This window comes from Pezoporus flaviventris, unplaced genomic scaffold (genome assembly GCF_033815535.1).
Source record: "Pezoporus flaviventris isolate CSIRO_AGI_PZ_B2104156 unplaced genomic scaffold, CSIRO_AGI_Pfla_v1 ptg000005l, whole genome shotgun sequence".
Lineage (NCBI taxonomy): Eukaryota > Metazoa > Chordata > Aves > Psittaciformes > Psittacidae > Pezoporus > Pezoporus flaviventris.
In genome coordinates this window covers 5880053-5904607 of record NW_026892553.1, presented here as the reverse complement: position 1 = coordinate 5904607, position 24555 = coordinate 5880053, and the positions used below count along the sequence as shown (strand labels likewise).

The window sequence follows — 24555 nt, the reverse complement described above, 5'->3', positions numbered from 1 at the left end:
AGTCAGTCAGCCCACAGAGCAGAGTCAGAACTGCTGGGGAGTTCCTGGTTCTGTTCCAGAGCCCCTGTGTGCCTACAGGCAAATCTAAGCCCCCCGTTTTCCTGTATGAAAAATGAAGCTAACACATCATATTAGACTTACGAAGTTTCTGCTGTGCAGAACTAACAGTGCTAGTACAATAATCCTGTTTACTCTGCATTTGAGAGATTGGCTCTGTATGACTGATGGCCATGGAGAAACACCTGCTGTAATAACCTCGAGCACTGCTTAATCACCCAGTACCTTCTGATCTCCTGCCACACTGGCAATAGCCCTCTTGTGCTGCTTTCCAAACTGAAAGGCATCTCTGCCTTACCCAGCACAGGACCTTGCCTGGCTGTAGTTGTGTTTCATTTTAAAGCCTTTTGAGGTAGGGAAGAGTTACTTCAGACAAACCAGAAAAGAAAGAACCTACTACAGAGTTATTTTATACTGCCTCATTAATACATGAGCAGCATCTTCCAAACCCTAAACTCAGGTGTCAGTTAACAGCTACAGATTGAAATAAGAAACTGATGCAATTTTCACCTTCATTTAGCATTTCTCTATGTGAATTGTGCCAGCTGAGACTCTCATCAACTTTCAAGCTCAGGCCAGTGAACCATACAAATGCCTTCGTCTCTAGAGCTCTGCCTTTCAGTGCTGAAAGACCTGAACAGGCCCAGAGGAAGATACGCAACCCTTTAGATTTGCTTCTGATTTTACTGCCTGTACCTTTTGGAGACACCACTTGTGCAACCCAAGGAGTAAGTAAAGATATTCTTTAGTTATTTTGCCAGAATCCATATACTAGAACTGAGTGTACGTCTCTCTTCAAAAGGTTTATTTGCAGAGTAAGTCAGGATACACAGGAAGAGTTCTGACATGGCTTTTGTTTTTCCCCTCCCAGTTCTGCATTGCCACTGAGGTCATCATCAGTTTCTCTGCTTCATCACATCATGCACACAAGGTCATATGCTCAGTGATGATTTAACAAGCATAAAGAAGAAACGGCATCATGTGTAAGACACTGGATCGTGCTTTAAGAGATACATTCCAGTTGTACTTAAAAGTTCTTGCTGTGCTGTTGACTTCTTGCCAGATGAATACTCTGCCTCATTTCTCAATCTATAGAAAGCATTATTTTAGTACCTACACCCAGTATTATGAGGCTAACCTACTTAATGGTTGTGAGATGATCCTGTGTTCCACTAGTGATGGCTCTGTAAATAACTAGATATTCAGGAAAAGCGTATGTAGGGCATTAAGCTCAGCAAACATGCAAACACACATTGTTAACCATGACTATTCTCAAAGTGTCCTTACTCCATATAGTTATGCCAAGTGATGTATAAACAGCTGACAGAAGTATCTGTGCAGATAATCATCTGCCCCCAAACTATCTCACGCTCAGCTTAGCAGCCACAGAAGTGCCAGTGTTAACAGATTAGACTTGAGCAAAAATACTTATCTGGCTTCTAGAAATATAAAGATAGAAAATAGCTGCAAATACTTTGCTCTTTGTGAATACTGGGCTCTGTAAATTGTACAAAATATTATTATACAGCTGTAATAGTAGAAACAAGCACTACTATGCAAAGCAAATGCAAGGATGGATTTATTCATATATACTGTCTTTCAAATAATCAGAACTCGGATAGTTTAGGGAACACTTCAGTAAACCACCACTGCACAGTTCTGGAAAACCACCTTGACAATGTGAACCTTGAAGCACAAGGACTGAGAATCTTTAAAGATTAGGGTTCCTCTGACTCAAATCACAATTACCACATCTTTATCCAAACCCTTCTCAGCTCTTTGTTCTGAATAGTATCTTGCAGCAGTGACTTGGTCCTTGTATAGAAACCAGAGCCACTCCCATCTGGCACCTTCTGAAGAAAGGCAGAGGAGCATTGAGGCATTCTCCCTCTTAGAAATCATTTGCCACCGTATCTGCTTGTAACTCAGGTACAGATCTGAGTAGCAGCCTCCCTGCTACAGATTCTCTACCACATTAGGGCTACAACCAGGTCACTCTGGGGGCAATGCCAGGCATGGCAGCTTCCCAAATCAACACATTCAGTGCCCACACATTTCTGGTTTTAAACCCATCACTACACCCACCACGAGAGACTTCAGAGCTTCCTTCAGGATGGAAGTTTTGCCTTTAACACCAAACTCGAGCGTTTCCAGCTCCTGAGTTTATACTGGGATTTGCAGAAACACACTCAGCAAACCAGTGCAAGTGAACCAAAAGTGTCTGATTTATTTTTAAATCAGCTCATCTGGTTCATAATGAATTTTTAACGCTGCCAATTGCAAGCCTACTACACTTAGAGTAGCTTTGCTCAAAAGGGCACAGTCAACATAAATAGCTTACAGGCTCTTTTTGAGTTTACTGAATAATTTTGAGCCCTATAAACCACTCAACCATATGCAAGCTTAATACCCAAAAACACTCACATGTCTCAGCTGCTGAGCATGTACTTGTGTCCTTAAAAAGAGCCATTGGAAAAACACAACTCAGGTCAGTTCTCTCAGTGACTTGAGCTCCTCTGTTCATAACTCATGGTGAAGAACAGCATTTTGGCATTGTACCCCTGAACAGTTCAAGATTCATTGTACTGCCGTAAGTTAAATATTGTGCCAACAGCAAAACTGAACTTGGTGATCTGAGCTGAAAACTGAATCTAGGTTTCCTCAGCTGCTGGTTGGATTTTTATCACTTCTGCTCTCACCAAATAGCTGTACACTCAAACATTTAGGATAAGAAACAGGAGCAACAGCAGTGAGTAGTGCATTTACTGGTAGTAAATTGACATGTAGTGACCATAGCCTATATCAGTCAACATGACTCCATCATGGACATGTGTGTTTAAATCCCTATCCATTCCCCATTCGGTTTCCATTTGGTCAGTGAACATCATGCAGCTTTACTGAGGATCTTCTCCTTCTTAAGTCTTGCCTATATTCCACCCTGAAAAGGTTACAACTCACCTCCAAGCAAACAGAGGAAGAGCTCCTGTATTTCCATGTGGGGAAATACAACAGTATTTCAATTCGGTTGTATCTGGCAAATCAAAATAAAACTTGTTCTTTTAAACAACGTTATCACATTTAATTTCCATGGAGAGACAAGGTTAGTCAGGTTGTTGGTGGGGGGTATGGGACAGTGGAGGAGGCTGAATGCAGGGATTTGGAGAGGGAATAATATCTGAGCTAATTAAAGCGAGTTGGGGGTGGGGATTTAATCAATGTTAGTATTAAAGGAGCTGTGAAAGTTGCTGCAGGCAGCAGTACGTTGAGCCTTTTTTAGCTTGGTCAATTACTGACTACAAATCTGAATCGCAGTTAATAAGAGTCTTTAGTCAGCCACGAGGCTTTGTCTGTGCTGTGTATTGAAAGTGCCACCTAGTGGGAAATACCTCTTAACGAGAGCCTATTTCTGTGACCATTCAGAAGTGACTGTACAGCTGTATGAAATGGAGCTGTGGAGCAGTCACCTATACTGAGCGTTTGCAGGAATATTTTCTATACTACAGGAGGATAAAAACCCAAAACAAAAGACAAAATTTCACTAGTCAAGATTTACAGCCTCATTTAGTTTTGCCATACATTAAAAAATAACTCAGTTTTATCCTAAATTTGGAAGACCTGCAGACAAGTGCGTTTCCAGCAGCAGAACAGTGTTAAACATATACATACAGAGACACACAAACTCAGAGTACTGGAACACCAGATCACATTCTATGTAGCTCAGCTGGCCACCCAGTTTGTACTCATCACACAGTCTAGGGGAGGTCTGCATGGACTGAGACCTGTTACACATCAGCTCTGCTGCTACATCAGGTATGACCTGACCAAAGTAGGCTTCTTGGCTATGGGTCAAGTTTTCCCTTCTATTCCTGGGGGCAGCCAAGCTTACTGAGCTTTGGTTTCTTCCTGTGTTTGGTAGTGAATTTCCAGGTTCTGCTGCAGGAGTTCAACCTCTTTCAATCGCACTGCGCCAGTGGCATGACTCACACAGCCTAAGGAGATCCAGCACAGTGCAAGATGTTAACGATTCAAAGCACAGAGCATCCTGAAAACAACTGGTAGGAAAAGAGATGCTCTTCTTCAGAACTATGAGAACTATGTTCTTATGAGGCAGCCATTTACTTTAGCCATCCTAAAGACTAAAGATAAATATATCAGCGTATCTTGGCTAACTCATTTCACAAATGATGAAAGAAAGAATTCATGTTTTGCACTCCTCATGCAGGATCTTTTTGTGGCATCTATTAAATTCTTATCATATCTCATGAGGTTATGAGTGTTACTTCTATTTTACAGATGAATATGGAACACACGTTATCTGTCTAGCCTGAGGTAAGTGAACAAAACAGTGGCACTGAGAACCATCTCTCTCAAGTGTTCATTCTTCCTTTTATTATCTATTCAGAGACGTGAGTTGTGCCCTTACACAACAGAGAGCTAAGCAGTGCCATCCTGTGGCTAGCACATACCTATTAACAAAGAAACACAGCTACTCCTTAAAGAATACAAGACTAAAATACCAGAGCTCTACTCCTCCTTCCTCACTGTCATCAAAATACCAGCAGTGTGACTGGATTACATGAGGGGCAGTGGATCAGTGACAGACCAGCCCTGTGTACTCAGTCACCCACCCCTATGTGGCAGCTCAATAATGTGACGCTTATCACAGCACATTTTAGACCTTTGAGCACTCTGTTAAACAGAGAATTCCTTGTAAAGTTCACTTTAAGGTGTCTGGCATATTCCATAACAGCACTACTTCAGGTTTCAAAAAAGAAATGTTATAGTTAATTAAAGAGCAAAAATCCCTGCAACATAACCAAAATGCTAAGCCAGGACCCTTCACCAGCATGGGTATACATACAAGATGCGATTCACGTCACTTCAGGTGCTCCTGTTCCGCATGGAACTGCCCTAGAGCTTTGAAATCTGAATAAGGTTATTCATAGTCACTGCAAGATGTATTTGACACCTCCTTGCCATTCAGCCTGCTGACCACTAGCTGTCCCCATTGCTTCACAGGAGTAAAGGGCTGGAACAGAAACACGACTTCAAAAACGTGTGCTCCTACTCTTAGGGGACAAAAAGGAATGAAAGCTCAGAAAACTTAGAAGGAGCTACTGCAGCTCTGTAAGGCTGTAGGTAAGGAAACGGATGTGTAGGAGAAGGTCTATATCCCGAGACAGATCAACATGGAATTTGCTTAGGATGCAATCTTAGGAAATCTATGGCTCTATGCCATGGCAAAGGAAAGCCCTGGAGACTCATGGAGCAGAACAGGAATAATCAAAGTGGACTAGAGCATTCCAGTGTTCCTGCCTAGTCCCTGACCACAGCCGCACATCATCATCTGCACTATCTAAGATAATGCCACCTTAGGAGATGTTTTCCCAGCCAGTACATGGTGGGTGCTACTTCCTAACCTCTGAATATAGAAACTACTCAAATTTAGAACTAGAAACATGTATCCCAGAGAAGCCATAGGGGGAAGGTGCTTTATGCTTATTTCAAACCCATGAAGTTCTTTCCTCTCTTGAGAATTCAGGACAGTTTCTCATTTCCATTCACCTTTTGGCATCTCAATAGGAGCCCAGAACACAGAATTGTCACTGTATTTGTTAGATCTAAAAGATCTTGGATTTGGTCTCTTCACAAACCAACTTGGAGAAATCTCATTTCATATTGATAATGCGTGGGATTTATCATCACATAATAGAAGCTATTGAGAAGGCAGAATAATATTCTGCAAGGCCATTAATTCCACCTTAACTGCTTTTGTAGCCTTAATGCTGCTACTCACAAGAGAATGATGGCAGACATATGAAAATATATGCTTGAGAAGAGTGTTTGAATTTGGATGCTATTTATTGCTTTTTGTTCAGCCTTTGTTAAATCAGACCCATTATCTGCTCTGTAATATTTGCTCATAAAAATCAAAGACAAGGCAATGTCATTTCTAATGTGCCAGGCCTGAAGCACATTGCTCCAACCAGTGAAGCTGCTAATACATCACCCAAGGGCTGTTGTCACTCAAGTCAGCTATTCAGACCATCACCTACCCTTTTCATTGCTACATTAGCAAGCAAAGATGAGAAGGGTAGGAAAGCTTGACATTACTATATCCTTCAAAATATAGTTACAGGAAAACATACTCAGGAAAGAGAGACAGGCTCCTGCTTTGTTACTCCAGGCTTCTACTCAGGTGGAAACTCTCTCCTGCTCAGCCACCATCACTCCTGCATGTAAAAGCATAATGCACTAAACCAAAATGCTTTTAAAGAGCTTTATTCAGAACCACAAAATGCAATTCAGAGTTCTCAGTGCAGGATCACTGGTAAAATAATACAAAAAGTAAAATGAGTTTTTAAATTTCACCAAGTTGGAGAGGAAGAGTTTAGAATTCAAAATATATTGACAATTTCCTTTAAAATGGGCTACAATCCTGAACCAAAACTCCTTTTAGTTTTAGTTCCAAATTCTGAACTTTGCTGTATTAAGGTACATGGAAGCCTTGGGCATCCAATGTGCCACCAGCTACCTGCTGAAGGCCTGCATGAAGTAACTGAGTTTTTCACCTGTGAATGTGCCGTATTAGTGCACTGACTTTAAGATCTATTTACCAAAAGTAGCAGCACCAAATACTGCACGCATATAGTACTGCATACAAACACTTTACAGATATAACAAATGACTGAAGAAGCTTCCGAACTGTTTTCTCAGAAGCTCTGACTGAAGAAGGGCACATTTATAAAGGGTTGGGTAGACCTATAGACTGCTCTTTCCAAGATGACACCTCTTACTAATACGTATTCCGGCTATAAAGTATGAAAAGCAACTCAAATCCAAATTCCTTTATACTTTGTGTTAGAGAACCTATGAAAAGATTTAGTTTAAATGAATTCTATCAGCATGTGATTGTTCACATACCCCAGCAGTTAGAAAACTTCTAAGTCTAAAGACTGTGGTTCAACAATGACATAAATTAAAAAGCCTTGGACTAACTGAGAGCAAATTACTTGCTGAAATCAGCCCAACTCATGGTACTTGAGAATCCCATGGAAGCAGTTTCCTGCTTTGAGGTCACAGCATGTGGCCAGAGGAGTAAAGTATTGTCAGTTTAACAAACATATATTGTAAAGTTCTTTCTTTTAGCAGTATGAAACAAGGAAAATAGTCTTCTTCCATGCCCATACATACACATACTGAGTGAAAGCATCAAAAGGTCATAATTACTATTTTTTTCTAATAATCCTGAATATTTTACTACTTTCAGTAGCTTCACGAACCAAATTATACCACTGTGAAAAACTAATCAGCGTTTCCCATGTAACAATGCAGCAGTAACATAAAGAATGAACACATGGCTATGGCCTGGTCTACCCAACATTCCTGAACACTTTGAGAAATGTGGATCAGGAACCAGGCTATGTCACCAGACCCAGTCTGTCTGCAGTGTTTGTGCTGGGGATGGATTAGGCAGCAGGAAAAGTTTAGTTCAATGCAGGTGATTAGACTATTTTCCAGGCAGCTGGAGGGCTACAACAACTGTCACCATAAAGGAGCAAACGCTGCTTCTTCTTCTGGCTGATTTATTGGTACACCTGCATTCAGGGGAAGTATAGAAATGCTTAAAAGGAGAATAAGTTCCCAACAGTTTTGAAGAGGAAGAAAGGAAATAGAAATCAAGTTACAACAAAAAGCTGTAAAGAATCTAACTATTTCAACAGTCTGAAGTTGAGAGCTAGCAAGCAACCACATTGGTCTGAATGACTGAGAAAGGGAGTGAAACACTCCAGTTTAAAATCAAAAGAAGTATCTATGGATTATGTGGCATTTGAATCCCATTTCTTTGGTTAGCTATAGACACAGGCTGTGTAGAGACAGCTAATTTGGAATTAGACCAGTATGATTTATTTTCTGATCTAGAAGAATGAAGTTGAATTAAGCTGTTCAGATCATGATGTGCTGATTAATGACTCCCCCAGATTGGAAGGGTCTGTTCCAGTAGCTATGCTAGTCACTGTGAATGGCCAGGTGTCACAGATGTGTAAACTGCAACTGAATAAGCTCACATATGCAAGAAGGAACAGTTTCTGCCAACTTCCCCCACCTAGTGCTTTCTAAAATACCTTTCAACAATGCTGCTGGCAAAACATCATCCCCAAAAGCTCACAAGAAGTGAAAGAGCACAAATTTTACCCAGTAGGAAGAACTTGAAGGAGGCAGCCCGTGCTGCTCCACTTAGCCTTGAAATGAACATGCAGAAAAGGGTTTTCCACAACCACAGTCACAACCCATCTTGAGAACACAGCCAAAGCATTCTCTCACAAAAGGTGGTGTCAGGTGTGAGAAGTGATTTTTTCCTCCTGAGAACCAGGAGGAACCTGTAAGTTTAAATGGTGCTAAAGTGCAAAAGACTCTGAAAGACAAAATAGCCTCTGAACAAAGAAAAACCTCATTATACTTTGCACCTGTTTAAGACAAAAACCCTTGTAACAAGTTGGTTCATTAATAAAGGTGCAATTAAGTATCACGTCATTAAAAGCACAGGAATGAAAACAAGAAAATCTCATTAAGAGACAATGCTGAGGGATCTACCTCTTGAAAAAAACGAAATCAACACTTTCTCTCCTGGCTCCTCACAGCAATTTGTTCCTTACAAACATGGGGTTGCTCCTGAAAGGGAAGAAACGGCTTGTTTTGAGCTAAAAAGCTAGGATGTGTTCCCGTATTTCTAGGAAAAGGTGCTACTTATTGCAAACAGGCACAGCAATGAGAACAGAACAACCTTTAGGGAAAACTACCACTCATTTCAATATCACAAACAAGACACAAGACACAGAGAAAGTGACAAATTCTGCATTCTCCCAATAACAGATTCTCTTTCTGTTAACATTGGAAGGTCGAGCAGAGACACTTCAATCGCTGTGGCAAGCAGCCAGCTCATGAATAGGCTTGCTAACATCAACAAGACTATTCCTATGAACAAATGCTCAAAATGACTATGAGACTTCTTGTATATCCTTTGTAATGGTAAAATCAGCAGGATTACTGCGGCTTCCGAGTGCCCTCCCACATGGACTAAGAGCTGAAGAAGAGGGCTCAAGTGAGAAACTGTGTGAGAGCTGCAGTTAAAGACTGAACTGGTCCTTAGTGTTCCAGTTTAAAATAATACAGCACCTTGTAAAAAAAGAACTACCAGCCCAGCAGATACCAGGCTTTAACTCACTATTAACCTAGGGCCTGAAGTTACATTCTGACATGTATTCCTCAGGAAAAAATACTACTTCTTCTGTCTGAATAGTTATTGGTTAACTACACACACAACTCTGCTTGAAGACTAAGAGATTTCAAACTGCATTCAAAAGTATAGAACCAGGATGGTGATACATAAAGGATCTGTGAGAAAGGAAGCACTAGTCCTAGCAGCAAGGTGGGGTTGCCTGCATGGTCAGCCCTTCATTTGAATGCAAATGTAATTTTGGGGCAGGCAGTTATCTGTGACATCAGGCAGGACCTTAGTAAACTGTTACCACCAGCACCTGGTAAAACCATTGTTAATCATGTGTAGTAAAGGGACATCAGGGCTAGCATGAGTCATTTATAGAGCCAGTCAGGGCTAGAAAAGAGAGAAAGAAAGAGGAGGGGAAGAGAGATCAAACACACACTGTGAGGAGCAGGATGTCCCAGCAAGACAAAGCCAGGCTGTGAGCATCATGTATGTGAGTTACCTTTTGGATAAAGAAACCAGCATGTATCCAGGATCTGCAAGGTGCAGCAGCAACAACCTGCCAGTGCAAAACTTTGTGTCTACTCCGTCTTATCCAGATTACATGGGATACCATCATGTGCCAGCTCTGGACACCCACAGCCAGCCTGCGGGAACCTGGGGATCCCACTATGGCCCGCAGAGGGAGGACTGGAACGCTTACGGCCCAGGACCTTCTAGCACAGTTGCTGCTGCTCAGATCAACAGCTCGTCTCCCGGACAGGTCTCCTACACTTCTGCTGATTACAGCTCCCTCCATCCCGCTGGATCTGGGGGGTTACCTCCTGTAGATACAGTTAATACACAGCAAATCTCTCCCAACAGCCAAAGGCACAGCTCTTATGAATGGATGAGGAAAACGGTGCAATCCACTTCCACAGGTAGGAGGGCACTGAAGTTTTATGCTGAGAAGAGATTTTGCTGCTTTTGCATTGTTTGGGTTTTTTTGCCAGGTTCCCTGTTTAGAGGCAAGTGTCCAGGGTAACAAAGATAGATCCTAATTGTTCTGAAGGATTCTTTTTCTAGCAGTTAAATGTTGGTTCGGTTATTGGATGCTGAGTTTGATTTGCTGACTACTTATATTTCTTTGTTGACCTTTAATACTGAGACAAATGCAAAGTCTTTTGACAGAGAAGTATTTTCACTTCAGAGATGTTAAAAAAAAATCTGATATCAAATAACTGCTTTAAATAGGAATCCTATCACTTGGAATGTAGCAGCATGTCTGCAGAAAGAAATAATGATAAAAGTATTGTATTTTACACCACTCACCTATACTTTGCTTATTTTCCTCAAGTTTTAGAAATATATATGAAAAGTTCAAGTAAAATATAAATACTAGGAGACTGGAAGTAAGGCTTCATATTCGAAACAACTTCTCTAAACCTCAGAACACTGAAATGAGATCTGCAAGGTCAAACACTGAGTCAATGCTCTAAACCCAGGAGTGATAAGGGTTCACTCTGCTTCACTCAGTAGTAGTAACTCTCAAGATATGCAAGAATAGAGATCCCTGGTAACACAATCAGTTAATACAGCCACAGCTCAGTCTCCAATGTGTAATTCTTCAATTGCGTTTAAGCAGTAAGTCATTAAGCAAGAGGAAAAGGTTATGTTTGACTGTCATGAGGAACAATAGAAAAAAAGAGAAACATAGAGCATCCCTAAAACAAAACCCTCAACTTGTACGAATAGGAAAAAACAAAAAAGAAACAAGACAGGGGAGAAAGAAAAGAGGGAAAACTGCCTGAAAAGAACAGAGGCCCAATGCACTATATAACAGTATTTGATCCTCCAAGGTGCTGAGCAGTTTTGCCATGCACTGAGATCAGTAGAAATTAAGGCTGCTCAATGCTTCCCCTAAAGAGATGCTCACAGTATTCCAGTGTTAACATCTCAAGAAGGTTCCTTTCCCTTCAACCCTTCCTCTCACCCCAGCTCTGTTCCACACATGCCTGTAAATAATAGTTTTCAAAGCAAGCACTGAATCAATCTCTGATGGAAAAGCAATTGCTTAGATAGACTTTAGAAAAATGAAAGCAACTGTATAGAAAAATTGTCTGTATTAAAAGGATGCATTTAATTTCTATGGACAGACGGAGTTATCCTCAATCCTGCTGCACACAACTTCAGTTCAGAGCGTCCACAGAAGTGAACAGGACAATCAGAATAGGTTGTTACTCTGGGTAAACAGAATTTTGGGGTGGCTGAAGCAGCAGGTATTTTAAAACCAGATTTGTTCTTCACTGAATACTCTGAGCAAAGACAAAAGAGGTTGGTCTTATAAAAAACAGCTTACTTTTGAGTATCCCTTACAAGAGCAATGGAACTGCTCACGAACTGTGATTTACAGATGGCAGAACACTTGCTCATAACCCCCCAGCCTCTCATCTCTTCTTTCTCCACCTGCCTTTTGCTCCTGTGGATTTAAACTGCAGTCTTTCAGAGAAAGGACTTACTTGACCTGTCTATGCTGTCCCTTTTCTAGTAGGGTGGATACACTGTGAGATAGATTTTTATTTTTATATATATATATATATTGAAAATAGACAATACCACATTCTAACTGCCTGCTGTCTGCTCAAGAAAAATGCTTAGGGCTTTCTAACCTTCCAAATTTCAAGCCTGCACAGGGCAGAGCATTCACAGGAAGTGGTGGGACTCTATTCTGGAATGGGCCAACAAGACACTGAGCATCTTAATTTCAGGAAAAGCTGAAGAAATCAGCATGTCATAGTAGCATACACTCCCAAATGCCCAAAGGCCAGCATAAGGACCTCTGAAGTTAGTGGGAGTCTATCATTCATTTAATGGCTATTGGGTCATGCTTTAGGGAAAATCCCAGATAAGGAATTCTTCTGCTGCTTCTTCCCCTCTTCTTGTGATTTGCTAGGCCAGGAATGCTCAGTGCCAATAGATCTGTTTCACTGAAGTCTGTTCCTTTTACTGGATCATGATCAAACCCCTCAGCATTTTCTTAGATGGAATTTTCTACTCCCTAAGGCTGTATGCACACACTGAGCACTACCCTTCTGTCTCTCTGCAAACCTTTAGGAATGTCAGTAAAGGTCTTGTATAGGCAAGAGTGAAGGAATCACACTTATTATTATTAGCTTCTGTTATTCCCTGTTATTCCCTGTAAATAGATTTGAGCCACTCTTCTTAAGGATGGAAGAACTGAGGCTCAGACTTACCTGAAGTGATCAGAACAGAAATTAGACACACTGATTTTATTATTTGTTCATTACTTACATTGAGTAGTCTGACTTGGAGCAGCTACAGAAATGAGACGCAGAACCAGTGATGTTTCCATCTCCAGAGATTTCATGATTTATCTTCTCCTACCCGTGCTTTGTGGCCTCAGGACCTGACAGATGACAAACAAAACACTTGATTGAAATTGCTGCCACTGCCTCAGGCCCTCCAGGTCTTTCAATACTCTGTTACCTACACCTAATCTGAAACAAAAGAAGAAATTATTTCAAGTCTTATTCTGCAACTTTAAATAGAATATCTGATGTAAAACCATGTCTTCAACTGGTATTCAGTGAAGGTTTTGAGGTTATGCTACTTGAAACTGGAAGATCTCAGTATTTAATGCCAGCCTATCATCCTAGTTTAGCATTACAGGAATACTGAGGCTTTCAACCATCACTCCCTCTGGTTGAAGAATGTCCGAGTGTTTCTCCCTGTAACTTTGGAACTGGAGGGACTGGGACTTAATCCTAAACACAGTGCAGGTAGGATCCAGTGTTTAGTCACTGCATTCTTGAGGGTGCTCAAGATAGAGGATAAAGCAAATGTGTTTTGACTCCAAACACCTGAAGGAGGAAACACTGACTGCTTACTGTTTTCAACCAAGAACACAGATGGGAAAAGACCCTTCTCTAACCCTTACGCTGGTCCTGTGCCCTCTCCTAAAGCCCCAGTTTAACAGAGCAAGCAAAGCCAAGACAACTAGTCACTGTAACAGAACAGAACAAAGCCACAGCAACTGCACATTTGAGGTGGAAATTCCATGCACACAAAGCATAATTACAGGGAAATTCTTTGATGGAGAGTAGAATAAAATCACCTCAGAACAAGTTACAAATCTCTTCTTGTTGATTTCAATGCATTTATGGAGGTCTGCAATCACTCACACAGGAGCAAACTTTACTTTTTGCCTCTGAGAGAAAACAACATACATCTATGGTAAACCAGTGCCCAAAACAGTAAGATGGAGCAGTTAAGTACCAGGCAGTTCCAGCAGCAATGAGAAGCTGCTCACAAAGCTAAAAGTACATCTTAAGAACTGCACTTCCATGATCATAAAATAGGGAGGGAACAAGTTTTGAAACAGAGGTGAAGTGATTATGAGCACAGGCTTTTCCCATAGGTGACAGCTCTCCTATCTTTGTCGTTCCATAAAAATAGCTCTGCAAGCACAAGACAGTTTTTCTGATGATGGTGCTATAGCATCAGCACCAAATGTGCTGCAAACATATAGCATCTAGTCTTTGAAGGAAGAAGTTATATTCCCTCAAACCTAAGGAGGAGAAACAAGTCTCTTAAGAGGCCATTCCTGCAAAATGCTGAATGCCTGAAGAATATACAACACTTTGAAAAACATTCAGTTATTCACTTGCTTTTTAGTCTATACAGTCCTTGGCAATGGGATTTCCCCCATCTTGCCACTTGGAAATCCACCTGCATCTTCTGCCAAACAAAATCCATACCGGGAGGTCTGTCCAATCCTTGTTTAAAGGTGATAAAAATGACTCTGCTTTAGAGTCAGTTATTTCTGCATGATGAATACAAAAATTTACACCAGCAAAGTGAAAGACAGAATTTGGCCAATGAGCTTTAGTACAGAATAGCAGAACACATTCAAAATTGTAAGCATTAGCATTTTGTATAGAAGTCAACAGAAGAGAAGGGAAAATTCTTCAAGTCTGTGGAAAGGTCCCAATTCTATGAACCTCTTCTGTTCTTTTCAGCATGGGTTCTCTGGACATGTGTAAGAGGAACAAACGTAGAAAATACAAACAGAATTTTGCCATGTTTCACACACCTTTATGCACCTAACTTCATAATAACATCAGTCCTACTCATGGCACCAAGGCTCCTGGCAGGAACACTGTCATTCATGTTACACAGGTTGGACCAAGCTCACACAGGGGCAGCCTGGTATGGTTTGGTTGAGGCTTTATCTGATGTAACTTTACAGAACATCACATGCAGCACAATGTCCATCTTCAAGACTTATTTAAAATTACTGTTGCTTCACAACTTCACTTAAACCAGTGAAGTTACACTAGGGAGAATTTGCCCTTTTCTCTTCCTACACTTCCAAAGTGCTTAAATATCTAGAGAGACTCCCAAAACAAAACTCTGGGGCCTGATCTTTGACAGTCCATATCTATAAGCTCAAAAACTTAACACTAATCTCTTAACAAACATCAAGATACAGATGTGAACCGAGCATGTCTTCAGGCCAGGCAGCTGATTCATGTTTTGAGCTGACTTAAGCGAGCTTCCAGTCCTCAAGTACAGACATTAACTTCCTCTGAAACATTAAACCACAGAATCCAGATTACAATCCTTTGTAAATAATCCAACATCATCTGATATTATTCTACACCAGGACATCTTCTATCTAAAGTAGGTAGAGCTTCTGGATTTTATGAGGTAGATGAAGAATATTCCTGAAAAGCTAAGAGTGGAGGCACTAGAAAAAGGCCAGGGCCAGTTCTGATGCTAATTTATTTTGCTTTGTAAACTAGTTGTGAGGTCCGATGGTGGAGTTGTGTTTTTTTTTTTTCCTTTTCCTGGCTACATTGTCTGAGGTTTTGAGGCCTATCTGTCATATTGAGGCAACAGACCCTTTTAACACTTTGCTTTGCTTTGATATGCAGTCTTGTCTCTTCCTTCTCCCTCTTTTCTTCAGGAGTTATATTGCCGGAAAGGGTGATGATTTTCACAGCAAATAAAGAGGCCTTCTCCCAGCTTTATTGTCTTCAGAAGAAATGCTCTGTGAATTTTATGACCAATGGGAAAACTGTTCCCTTCCCCCAGCTCAAAACCTGGCCAGTCACAAAAATTGCCAGAGTGTGATAGAGCAGGATTGTTAAACTACAGCCCACGACAAGTTTCCTAAGTCTAAAATGTCTCATTTCTTGTCCCTCCAGAGGCAACAGTCAATAGTCTTCAACAGTCACTGTTTGTAAAATAAGAGTTCTGACAAAACTCAAGCAGCTCATCAAGTCCAGGAAATCCACTCCCCCAACACAAAGGCAAAGGTGCTACTTCAAAGCTCTTTTGTTTCATTTTTCTTCCACCCAAATACTACTAACCTCTCCAGCCACTTGCAATTCCATAGTATCTGCTACTGACAGAACACATTTCCAATAAAGCTGACACTATATTGCTTATTAAAATAATATCACTCACAAAAGATTAATCCAGATTATAGGAAGTGATACATTGGTAGTTTCAGTCACCCAAGTGAGTAGGATTTGACTAAAGAATTGGATTAAAATATTAACTTCTATCATTGCATCATTATATTCTGCCATTACCTCCTAAAGAAGTCTGAGAAGTGAAGAACATCCTTCTGCTGCCTCTGGTGAACCCATTAGTCCTACCTTAAATTTTGCTCAGGTAATACTTCTAGAAATAAAATGCATCACTAAATAAGACCAGTAGAAGATTTGTCTCAGAAGGCAGCAGAGTGCATCTATTCCATCCTACAGATGCAATTTAGAGGCTAAAGGCCTAAACTGTTTAGAGATAGCTTTTGTTGCTGCTGTTTGTTAACTTTGGCAAACAGAAGTGTACTTTGCCTTTGAAAGGAGATGCCATACGCGGCCTAATTCCAACCCAGCATCCAACAAAGGCATTAGGAAGACTCTCACTGCCATCAGTGAGGGTTTGGGTGAAGGCCTAACAGTCTAAAACAGGTCTCTGCCAGAATAAAAGCATCCTCTGGAAGACCCTGTCAGGTCTCAGCTCCCACTGGCTGTTGTCTCCCTACACAAAAGAAATCAAACTATTAAAGACAATATTTATGTGACAAATCAGAGAATTTTCTCTGATCCTCGTTGACTTTCAGGAAGGAAACGTTCTCCTTTTGCCTTTCTACTTTCTGAATTGTTCTCTTAACTTACTTTAAAGAAAGTAGATGTGCAAGCTCCCAATCTTCCTTCAAAAAGAAACCAGATATTTTTTACTAAAAATAAACTGAAAGCTACTCACACACAAAGGATTTGATGAAAGCTCCGTTTTCTACATACATTTAATTCCTTGTGCAGTTTAAAAACCAAAAAGCCCAGCCCTCTCCTGTTCAGATAACAGGGGTTAAAGCATTTCAAACCAGAAACAGGAAGGCTTAGCCTGAAATTTACTGTCTTGTTTTGGCAATAGAAGAATATTCTATATTTGTCTATGGCTTCTGAATGAGAACAGAGTTCAAGATAAGATCACCTTGTTGCTCTTTTGTGTACTTCAGTTTAACACCACAAAGGAGATCAAGGAAACATTTTAAACATTTTAACCCATAAAATGACCCCAAATTCTCATTTAAAGAGGGGAAAAAAGCACAACTAAACCATCGGCTAGAGGTCAAAAATACCAAGTGAGGCATTAAAGCACCACGGGTGACCATACGTTAAACAAACAATTTACACTTCGAATTAATGAAAACAAATGTCCCGGTATTTATGTGGACTGACCTGAGTAACTGCTCTTCTTCAGAGACTCTCAAATTCTTCCCATAATGTTGTAAAATTAGCAGCACTTTTCACTCGATTATCAGTGTAAACATAATGGGGCTCATTCTGCTTTCACTGAAGTTTTGCAATGACAGAAATGCCACTGAAATGTGAATGTCCTACACATTACCTACCTCAGCCAAGCAGCAGAACCTTCTCAGGGAAGGCACAGTGGTTTTGCTTGCATGGTCTCAGCAGAAAACCCAGTGAGAGGAACACACACAAACATGCACACACCTGTTTTCCCCATTGGATTCCCTCAAGCCCACAGCATTGTAAAGGCCTTATTAATGCACAGTGCTTTCCCAGGGATGAACACCATGGAGCATAGAAGCTGAAGGATCAAGTTCTGATACAGACCTTTTCCTACAACCCTGGGAAAAGTCCTACAGAGAGTCCAATAGGGTGAACCAGTTGTTATCCACAACCAGAGGTGTACAGCATCACACTGACCAGGACTTCCAGTGCTAAACAAGTCTGTATTTAGGATCTGCACAAACAGATCAAAAGGATCAGAGCCTGAAGAAGCTTCTAATGCAAGTAATACTTTGGAGAGCTAAGAATTCTTCTAAGTAGCAAAGTACTGACTGTCAAATGCTGTAAGAGAAAAAAAAGTGATGTGGCTCAATCCACTACCAGCAAGTGGAAGGCAACGTTAGCTTTAAATATGCTCAGCTATTGAACAAAGAGACATCACATCTTCCTCCACAGATGGGGGGAAAAATGTTAGCCTGTAAAACCAAACCATGAATCAAGGGATAAAGTACTTTTAAGATTCTGCTATAGTTCTGTACATTGAATTCTGATCTTTTCTGATGTCAAACTTCAAAAGCAAGGGGAGTTTGGAGGAGGGGCTGGGGAGAAATCAGACTTTTGCCATCGCTGATACATGAAACCTTCAGCTTTTCTCTGCTGGAGGGGAACATGGTTGCTCTGGGGTGCTGTAGTGCAGTCATCTACTCAAAGACTGAAATTTTATTAACTCAGTGCCTGAAAATCCATTCCAGTTCTCTCCATTCAAAATTAACTGTTCTTATGAGGAGCACAATTATTATATCTCAAAAAAATATGGTTCCTCAAACTTGTGAGCAAACATGAGCTGCTGTATGAAGTTAAGCTGCAGCAGAATGCTATGACAGCAAGCCACAATATGCCTCGATTTTTATGCATCGCTGGAGAGAACCTGAATCTAAGAGGGCTGTTCTACTGTAGCAACCACTAAGGACACAAACATTCACAACCCCCAGTACCACAGTGGGACAAGCAAATATACCAAATGAAAATGCATTCCCTGTCCCAGACAATTCACAGTCTGATCACATACATCTGCAGAGATGTCCATGCAAATACAGACAGAAGCACAAGAAGTGGCAAAACCGTGGTTAGCTGAGATGGTAACACTGGTCTTAACACAGCAATGATCCAATCTTTCAGCAACGTAGGCAGCCCTTAGGCTGGGCTCAGGGGCCTTGGCTTTAAGCAGGTGGTGAGCTCTGGTGTATTGATTGCCTAATAGGAACATTAACAACCCAGGAAAGGGGGGTGAGAGGAAGCACCCGTAGCCTTTCCCGTATCAATTCTCTTTCACGGCTCCCAACACATTCTCTTCTCAGAAATTATCCTGCACGGAACCCATAAAATTTCAGCTTCTTCCATCTGTGTTCACTGGCTCATGTCATTTGCCATTACCTTTAATGGCCTGGGTACTGCTGAGCCATGTCCAAGTCACTCAGCTGTACCCACAGCTGAAAGGATGCAGCAGAATGCTTGCAAAAGAACAGATGCTGTAGCTCTATCATTGTTCAATGTCCTTTGTAAGGCATTTATTGCTTTCTTTTTCTCTTTTCTATTAACTGTCATCTGGAAATCTATGTTACTATCCCCTGTACAGTTATCAAGCTGTGGATAGACCATGCCAGGCTTGAAGGAAAAATACAACCTCCAAATTGCAGTAACAATCACAGTATCATATTAATTTTTCTGGCAACAAGAAGGGAGTATTCTGGAAGCTCTCAGTATTTCCTATATAGTAAAATGTCCTTCACAGTTTCCCTTTGAAGCAGGTAGTAATGTATCAGCTATAGGGACAGAGAAACCAAAGCAACTCAACACCAGGCAGGAAGCTTGCACCAGAGCTGGGAACAGAACCCAGGTTTCCTGGCTCCTTGTTCTTAGCCAGAACACCTTCCCTCTTCCCAGATGATAAGAAGACTGATAAAGAATATGAGAAGCAGTTTATCATCTATTTACTAAGGGGCAAACCCTAACTCTGGTGGTATGAACCTCCTGTGTTGTAAATTGAGACTGAATGGAGTTACTCTGGGTAAGTGCATAGAGGATCAGGCCTAAAATGCCCACAAACATATTTTTCAATGTAAAGCCAGATATTTTGTGTTACTGAAGTTAAAAACATTCTAGCTTGAAGCAATGTGTTCTTCTTTCAAAACAGGTAAAACAAGAACAAGAGAGAAGTACCGAGTGGTTTACACAGATCATCAGAGATTAGAATTAGAGAAGGAATTTCATTACAACAGATACATTACAATCAGGAGGAAGTCTGAACTTGCTGCAAACCTAAGACTTTCCGAGAGACAGGTAGAGTATGGATCACCCATTCAGGATTTCCTTTGCATTTATGATTGCTGAGGAGATAACCAACCTACTGGTTAAGAACACCAAAATGTGCCTGGAAGCCTTGGTTACACTCAGTCCCAAATACCTTCCAGCTCTCACCAGGGACCTGTGCAACAACACAGAGCATCAGTCCTGTTCTGAGAAACAGGAGTTTTAAAATATCAACAGAATCCTACCCCGATTTCTCTCTGGTTTTCTGGGGTAGCTGCAGCAGGGAGAAGGTTTCACTGGAATTTCTAAAGCAGAAATCCTGGTCCTGCTGAAGCCAATGGGAATTCTGTAACTCATCCTGACAAAGTCAGTCTTAGCAGAGAATGGCAGTGAGCTCAAGTTATGTTCAGGACACTTGAAGGTATTCATTTCATTGGCTGCCTTTTATTTTTTGTTAAATATTTCCTACATACTCTCTCCTCCTCTCTCCTGCCCCTATTTCCTCCCATCCCTTCCAAATTCCATTTCTATTCCCACAATGTAAACCAAAACACAATCGTTTCTCATCAAAGGATACATATAATTTGTTTTGAAACCACTCAGTGCAGTGTTTTGAGCATACGTTCAGTCCCATTTTAATGGGGAGTTCCCTGATGCAGCACATTGAAACACGCAGCAAAACAGATCATTAAAAGCTTTACTGAAGGATCCCCCGAACAGATTTCAGGACGCAGTGTGCTCATTTGGTGCCTTTGCTATCTGCAAAGCATCACACCACTGGTTTCCCAGTCAGTTATTATTCAGTATCATTCATTGAAGATGATGCCTGATTTACCATTGATTTATGGGCTCTAATGAGGACAGTACAAAATCCACCCACAGTTGTAGTACCGTTCATCCAGTCTGAACCCGTCTGACACAACATACACTGAAAGAGCTCACAGAAACACAGAAGCAAATACTCATTTTGCAAGTATTTCTCGATCTGCTGTTGAATAAGACGATTTCATTATTGAAAATTAAAATTATTGCAATCAAGTACATATACTGGGAAACACGGCAACAGTGTTTGCAATATTTGCTCTTTATCATCATATGTCATGAATGAAATTAATTCCAGTCTCTGAAGTCACTATGGAAAATGTAAGATTAATATCTGATCTATAGTCCCACTACTGCCCTTTCATACAAACTGAACAACTCCATCATATGAGTAAGGCTGAACTCACACTGTCCTGTCCCAAGTTCCACTGCATTCAGCCTAAAAGCTGAAATGAGTTTCTGGAAAAGCTTTTTTCTGCTTATGCCAGGAAGAAACTCACATCCAAGACACTGGAATGAGTATCTCAAGACAAAAGGACAACTGAACAAGGAAGGAAAGATGCAGTATCTAATGAAGGAAAAGACAAACCCAAGCATTGCTAATATAGCAGGGATACAGAAATAAAGGAGATGAGGACTAGAAAGAAGGAAGTTGGACTTGAGGGGAAGAGTTACTTACACAACTGAACACTGAAAGGAAGGAGGGCAACAGGAAAAGAACAAGTTGGGCAGATACACCTGACCATGTTAGCTTTCAGTGTAGCATTACAGAGCTGTATTTACTTGTAAGTCTTTGATAACTGCCATACAACTCTGAAGTGCCTACTACAGCTCTCTCTGGATCACTGCTGCAGATCTTCATCCCTCGTTTAATAGCAAACCAGAACTAAAACCTAGATTCAAAGGCAGGTGAGAACACAACAGCACACAAGGCAAACGCATGGGTGAAACCAGGTTACCTCAGCACAAACAGAATGCAGGAGAGCTGGCAGTACTTGAGACTGCTTTAATAGAACATAATTTAGTACTGAAATGAGATTCCAGAAACTAAGAGCACAAAATTAACTCCCAAATGTTTCAGATGATAGCCTGGGACTTAAAAGAGACTTGGTTCAAATTTCCACAAGCTTTGTGTGTATCCAAATTCCTCAGCTCTAAAATGTGAATAATAATGCCTTGAGAATAAGTGCACCGAGACTGTCCCAGAGACTCCTTAAGATGCTGTGTGGGACTTCACCAGTGGTTTTCTTTAAAGCACAATTTAGTAGCCACAGACATTAACACCTCTTACTGTTTTACTTCCCCTCTGAGCATCAGTTTCTCCCCCTTTCTAGCTTCCAGCAAAAGCTACAAATCAGTATTTCTCAGCAAACCACTGATTTCTCTTTGGGTTCTAGAAAATGGTGACAGAATTGTTTCCTTTGCCACTCAAACAAGAAAATACAACATATCTGAATGAAGTAGCTTGACTTATTACATTGACTAGACACAATATAGACCCACTTTCAAGGATAAATAGCTGGCATGGACTGTTGTTCACGTCCAAAGCCATTTCAGTTGTCACAGAACACTCACCCTCTCATATCTCAACAAATTCTGCTGTATTTTCAACTGGCCATTACTCATCAACCTCATCTCACATTCTCATTTGTCCTGTCCTAATCAAACCCCATACACTCTTCAATAGTTGCTTCATCTCTCCCAAAGACAACTGCAATAGAGCAATGACTGCAGTGTAAAGAACTGCACAGTGTGGGAAGCACAAGCAGATTCTGGCTCCATCTAGAAATGCAATAAAAGGCACTTGGCTATTAAGGCACCACTTGGACAGTATTTTGATGTAACATTGTGTACCAAGAGCTGCGCACTGGTGAAATTCTGCTCAGAAGTGTATTTCCATTGGCTTACACACTGGAGCTAAGCAACTAATGTACAGCATCCAAACAGCAAAGCTCTTGTGCCTCAGTTTATAGGCCAGAAACAGGTTTTGACTTGCACATGTAGCTTTTGATATAAAGATACTCTCATATTCATTTGGCCATCACTGTGACAGATGAAACTGTTCTGTTAGATTGTGTAAAAAAAAAAAAGTAAAAACAAAAATCCAAAGCTTATTCCATAAAGAAATACCTTCTTAAAAATAAAATTAACACTGAAAACTTTATATCAAGATATTTATTAATATTTTATTACCAGATAGGCCAGATTGAGTGTATGAAAACAAGCAAGCAGCCCTGGCATCCCAGTCTGCCACTGCCTTTCTCACTGGTGCTCTTGCAATTTATTTTGTGACCCCTATATATATAAAGGGCCACACTACATTCTATTAGCAACTGAAAAGAACTTCCTTTGCTCCTTTGCAGGTGAAAATCTGGTTCCAGAATCGCAGAGCCAAAGAAAGAAAATTAATGAAGAAGAAAATGACTCATTTTGATGGCAGCAGCCTTGGCTCTATGCAGAGTGACTCTGGCTCAGTGAGCCCAATGCCAGTTCCTGACCAACAGACTCATTCAGAAATGCCCAGTTCTTTATTCCCACCTCCTCCTCCTCCTCCACTTCCCATGAATGGTTTGCAGCACAACGGGAATCTGCAGCAGGTAGTGGCCTCTCAGTAAGGCTGCTGGAAGAGCTGCTATAGAATGAACACTATAAACTACCAGTACATGGAGCACTACAGTATGAGAGAGGACAGCTGTAGCTGTTTTGCAGGAGTCCCCAGCATGACATGGATTTGTGCACATAAGCTTCCAGGACAGTAAGCCAAGAGCTCCTTGCCACGTCAGCAGGCTAGCTCGAGTTCCCAAGGACAATGGAACTGCTGTGTGCCAGGAGCCCTTGCTGCAGGGTACCTCTGCAAGGGAATGCCATGCCCAGCCTGTGCCCCAAGGCACAGGGAGGGAGGAGAGCCAGGACCAGCTACAGCCACTTGTTACAGGCCACTGCAGACAAAAAAAAGCACAGAACGAGCCCCAGGCAATCCAACCTTGCTGAGGGCAGCTGTAAGGGGTGTGTAAGGGGGTGCTCTGTCTGTCCCTCGCCCCAGGCAGAGAGTGTATTCCTTCTCCTTTGATCTTCACACAGGTTCCATGTACTCGCTTCCATGGACTTTACACATGGATCTTGATAAATGAAAACCTGGCATATACGTTCTGACCCACTTGATGGAAAGCCGGGGTTGTGCTGGTTGCACTCACTACATGTTAAGGGCAAAGGTCAGGGACGAGCTTTTTGGAATTTTCTGGGTTTGGCAGGTATGATTTCCAATGCTCCATGCACTGGTAATATACATGCACTCCTCAATCTTACCACAAATGTTTCAAAAGCATTCTGGAATTCTGACTTTTGGCCCCAAGTTTGGGTTTAGTGGAAGAAAGATTATATAAGACTCATTTTGTATCCTACAGGAAAGGACAAAGGAGGGGGGCGGAATCCGGTTAAAAACTTAAGGTACTGTAAAAAGCAACCGCATTTCATGGGGTAGCACAGCCCATGGATAAAGATACAATAATTACATTCAGCTGGTTTTACATTCAGTCTAGTTTTCAGAGCTATTGTGGCACTAAAAACGTTTGAGAAGCCAAATTAATGGAAGACCAAGCACAAAAATACTTCAAATATAAGCTCTCAGCAGTTTTTAAGTGGGTCTTAATTCCAAAGGGCTGATCCCTTCCACGCTAAGCAGAATTCCATAGGTAACCAGTACTTAAGCATAATCTGGGTACCTACTTCCCAAGATGATTACCAATTGCATGTGCATAACTTGTCTGCAAAGGGAGAATTTTCAGAGCACAAAAATGATTTGGGAATTGATACCCTCATTATCAAAAACAGTTCAGATATTTAGGAAGCCCATCCTTGCTGATTTTCGTCAGGGTGTCCTCCTGAATCTCTGCCACTGTTGCAAACAAGACTTAGGAGCATTAAGTCCTTTAGGCACTACATTCTTTTTTATTTCCTTAATTATAACAAATAGTACTATTTTGAGCATCAAAATGTTGGTAATGTCAAATTACTTTGTATATAAAGAACATTAAAATAAATGACTTTTTCATAATCATTTTCCAGTGTGGTATCAGCTACGTAGCAAGTGAACAT

At 41.0% G+C, this 24555-nt stretch overlaps 1 protein-coding gene and 1 long non-coding RNA gene across 5 annotated transcripts in view; one reads left to right on the top strand and one right to left on the bottom strand.

Annotated features, from left to right (window-relative positions):
• The window catches only part of LOC133265389 (uncharacterized), a 130721-nt gene extending 118044 nt beyond the window's left edge, over window positions 1–12677 (bottom strand). For both annotated transcript variants that reach the window (XR_009741946.1, XR_009741945.1), the window contains exon 1: window positions 12575–12677. This is a non-coding gene — a long non-coding RNA (uncharacterized LOC133265389). The remainder of the gene's footprint in view (window positions 1–12574) is intronic.
• Window positions 9320–24405, top strand: LOC133265386 (homeobox protein CDX-4-like). 3 transcript variants are annotated; one of them, XR_009741942.1, is made up of 4 exons: window positions 9320–9772; window positions 9883–10046; window positions 10148–10203; window positions 19523–19577. XR_009741942.1 is itself a non-coding variant. In XM_061445855.1 (3 exons), the coding sequence occupies exons 1-3, from the start codon at window positions 9771–9773 to the stop codon at window positions 23073–23075; spliced, it is 831 nt and encodes a 276-aa protein (XP_061301839.1). In that variant the 5' UTR covers window positions 9320–9770; the 3' UTR covers window positions 23076–24405. The 3 variants fall into 3 exon arrangements, 1 of the variants encoding a protein (XP_061301839.1); XR_009741940.1 differs by lacking the exon at window positions 19523–19577 and adding an exon at window positions 15252–15521; XM_061445855.1 differs by adding an exon at window positions 22824–24405 and having other exon boundaries at window positions 9320–10203; window positions 19523–19668.
• The last annotated feature ends 150 nt before the right edge of the window (window positions 24406–24555 follow it).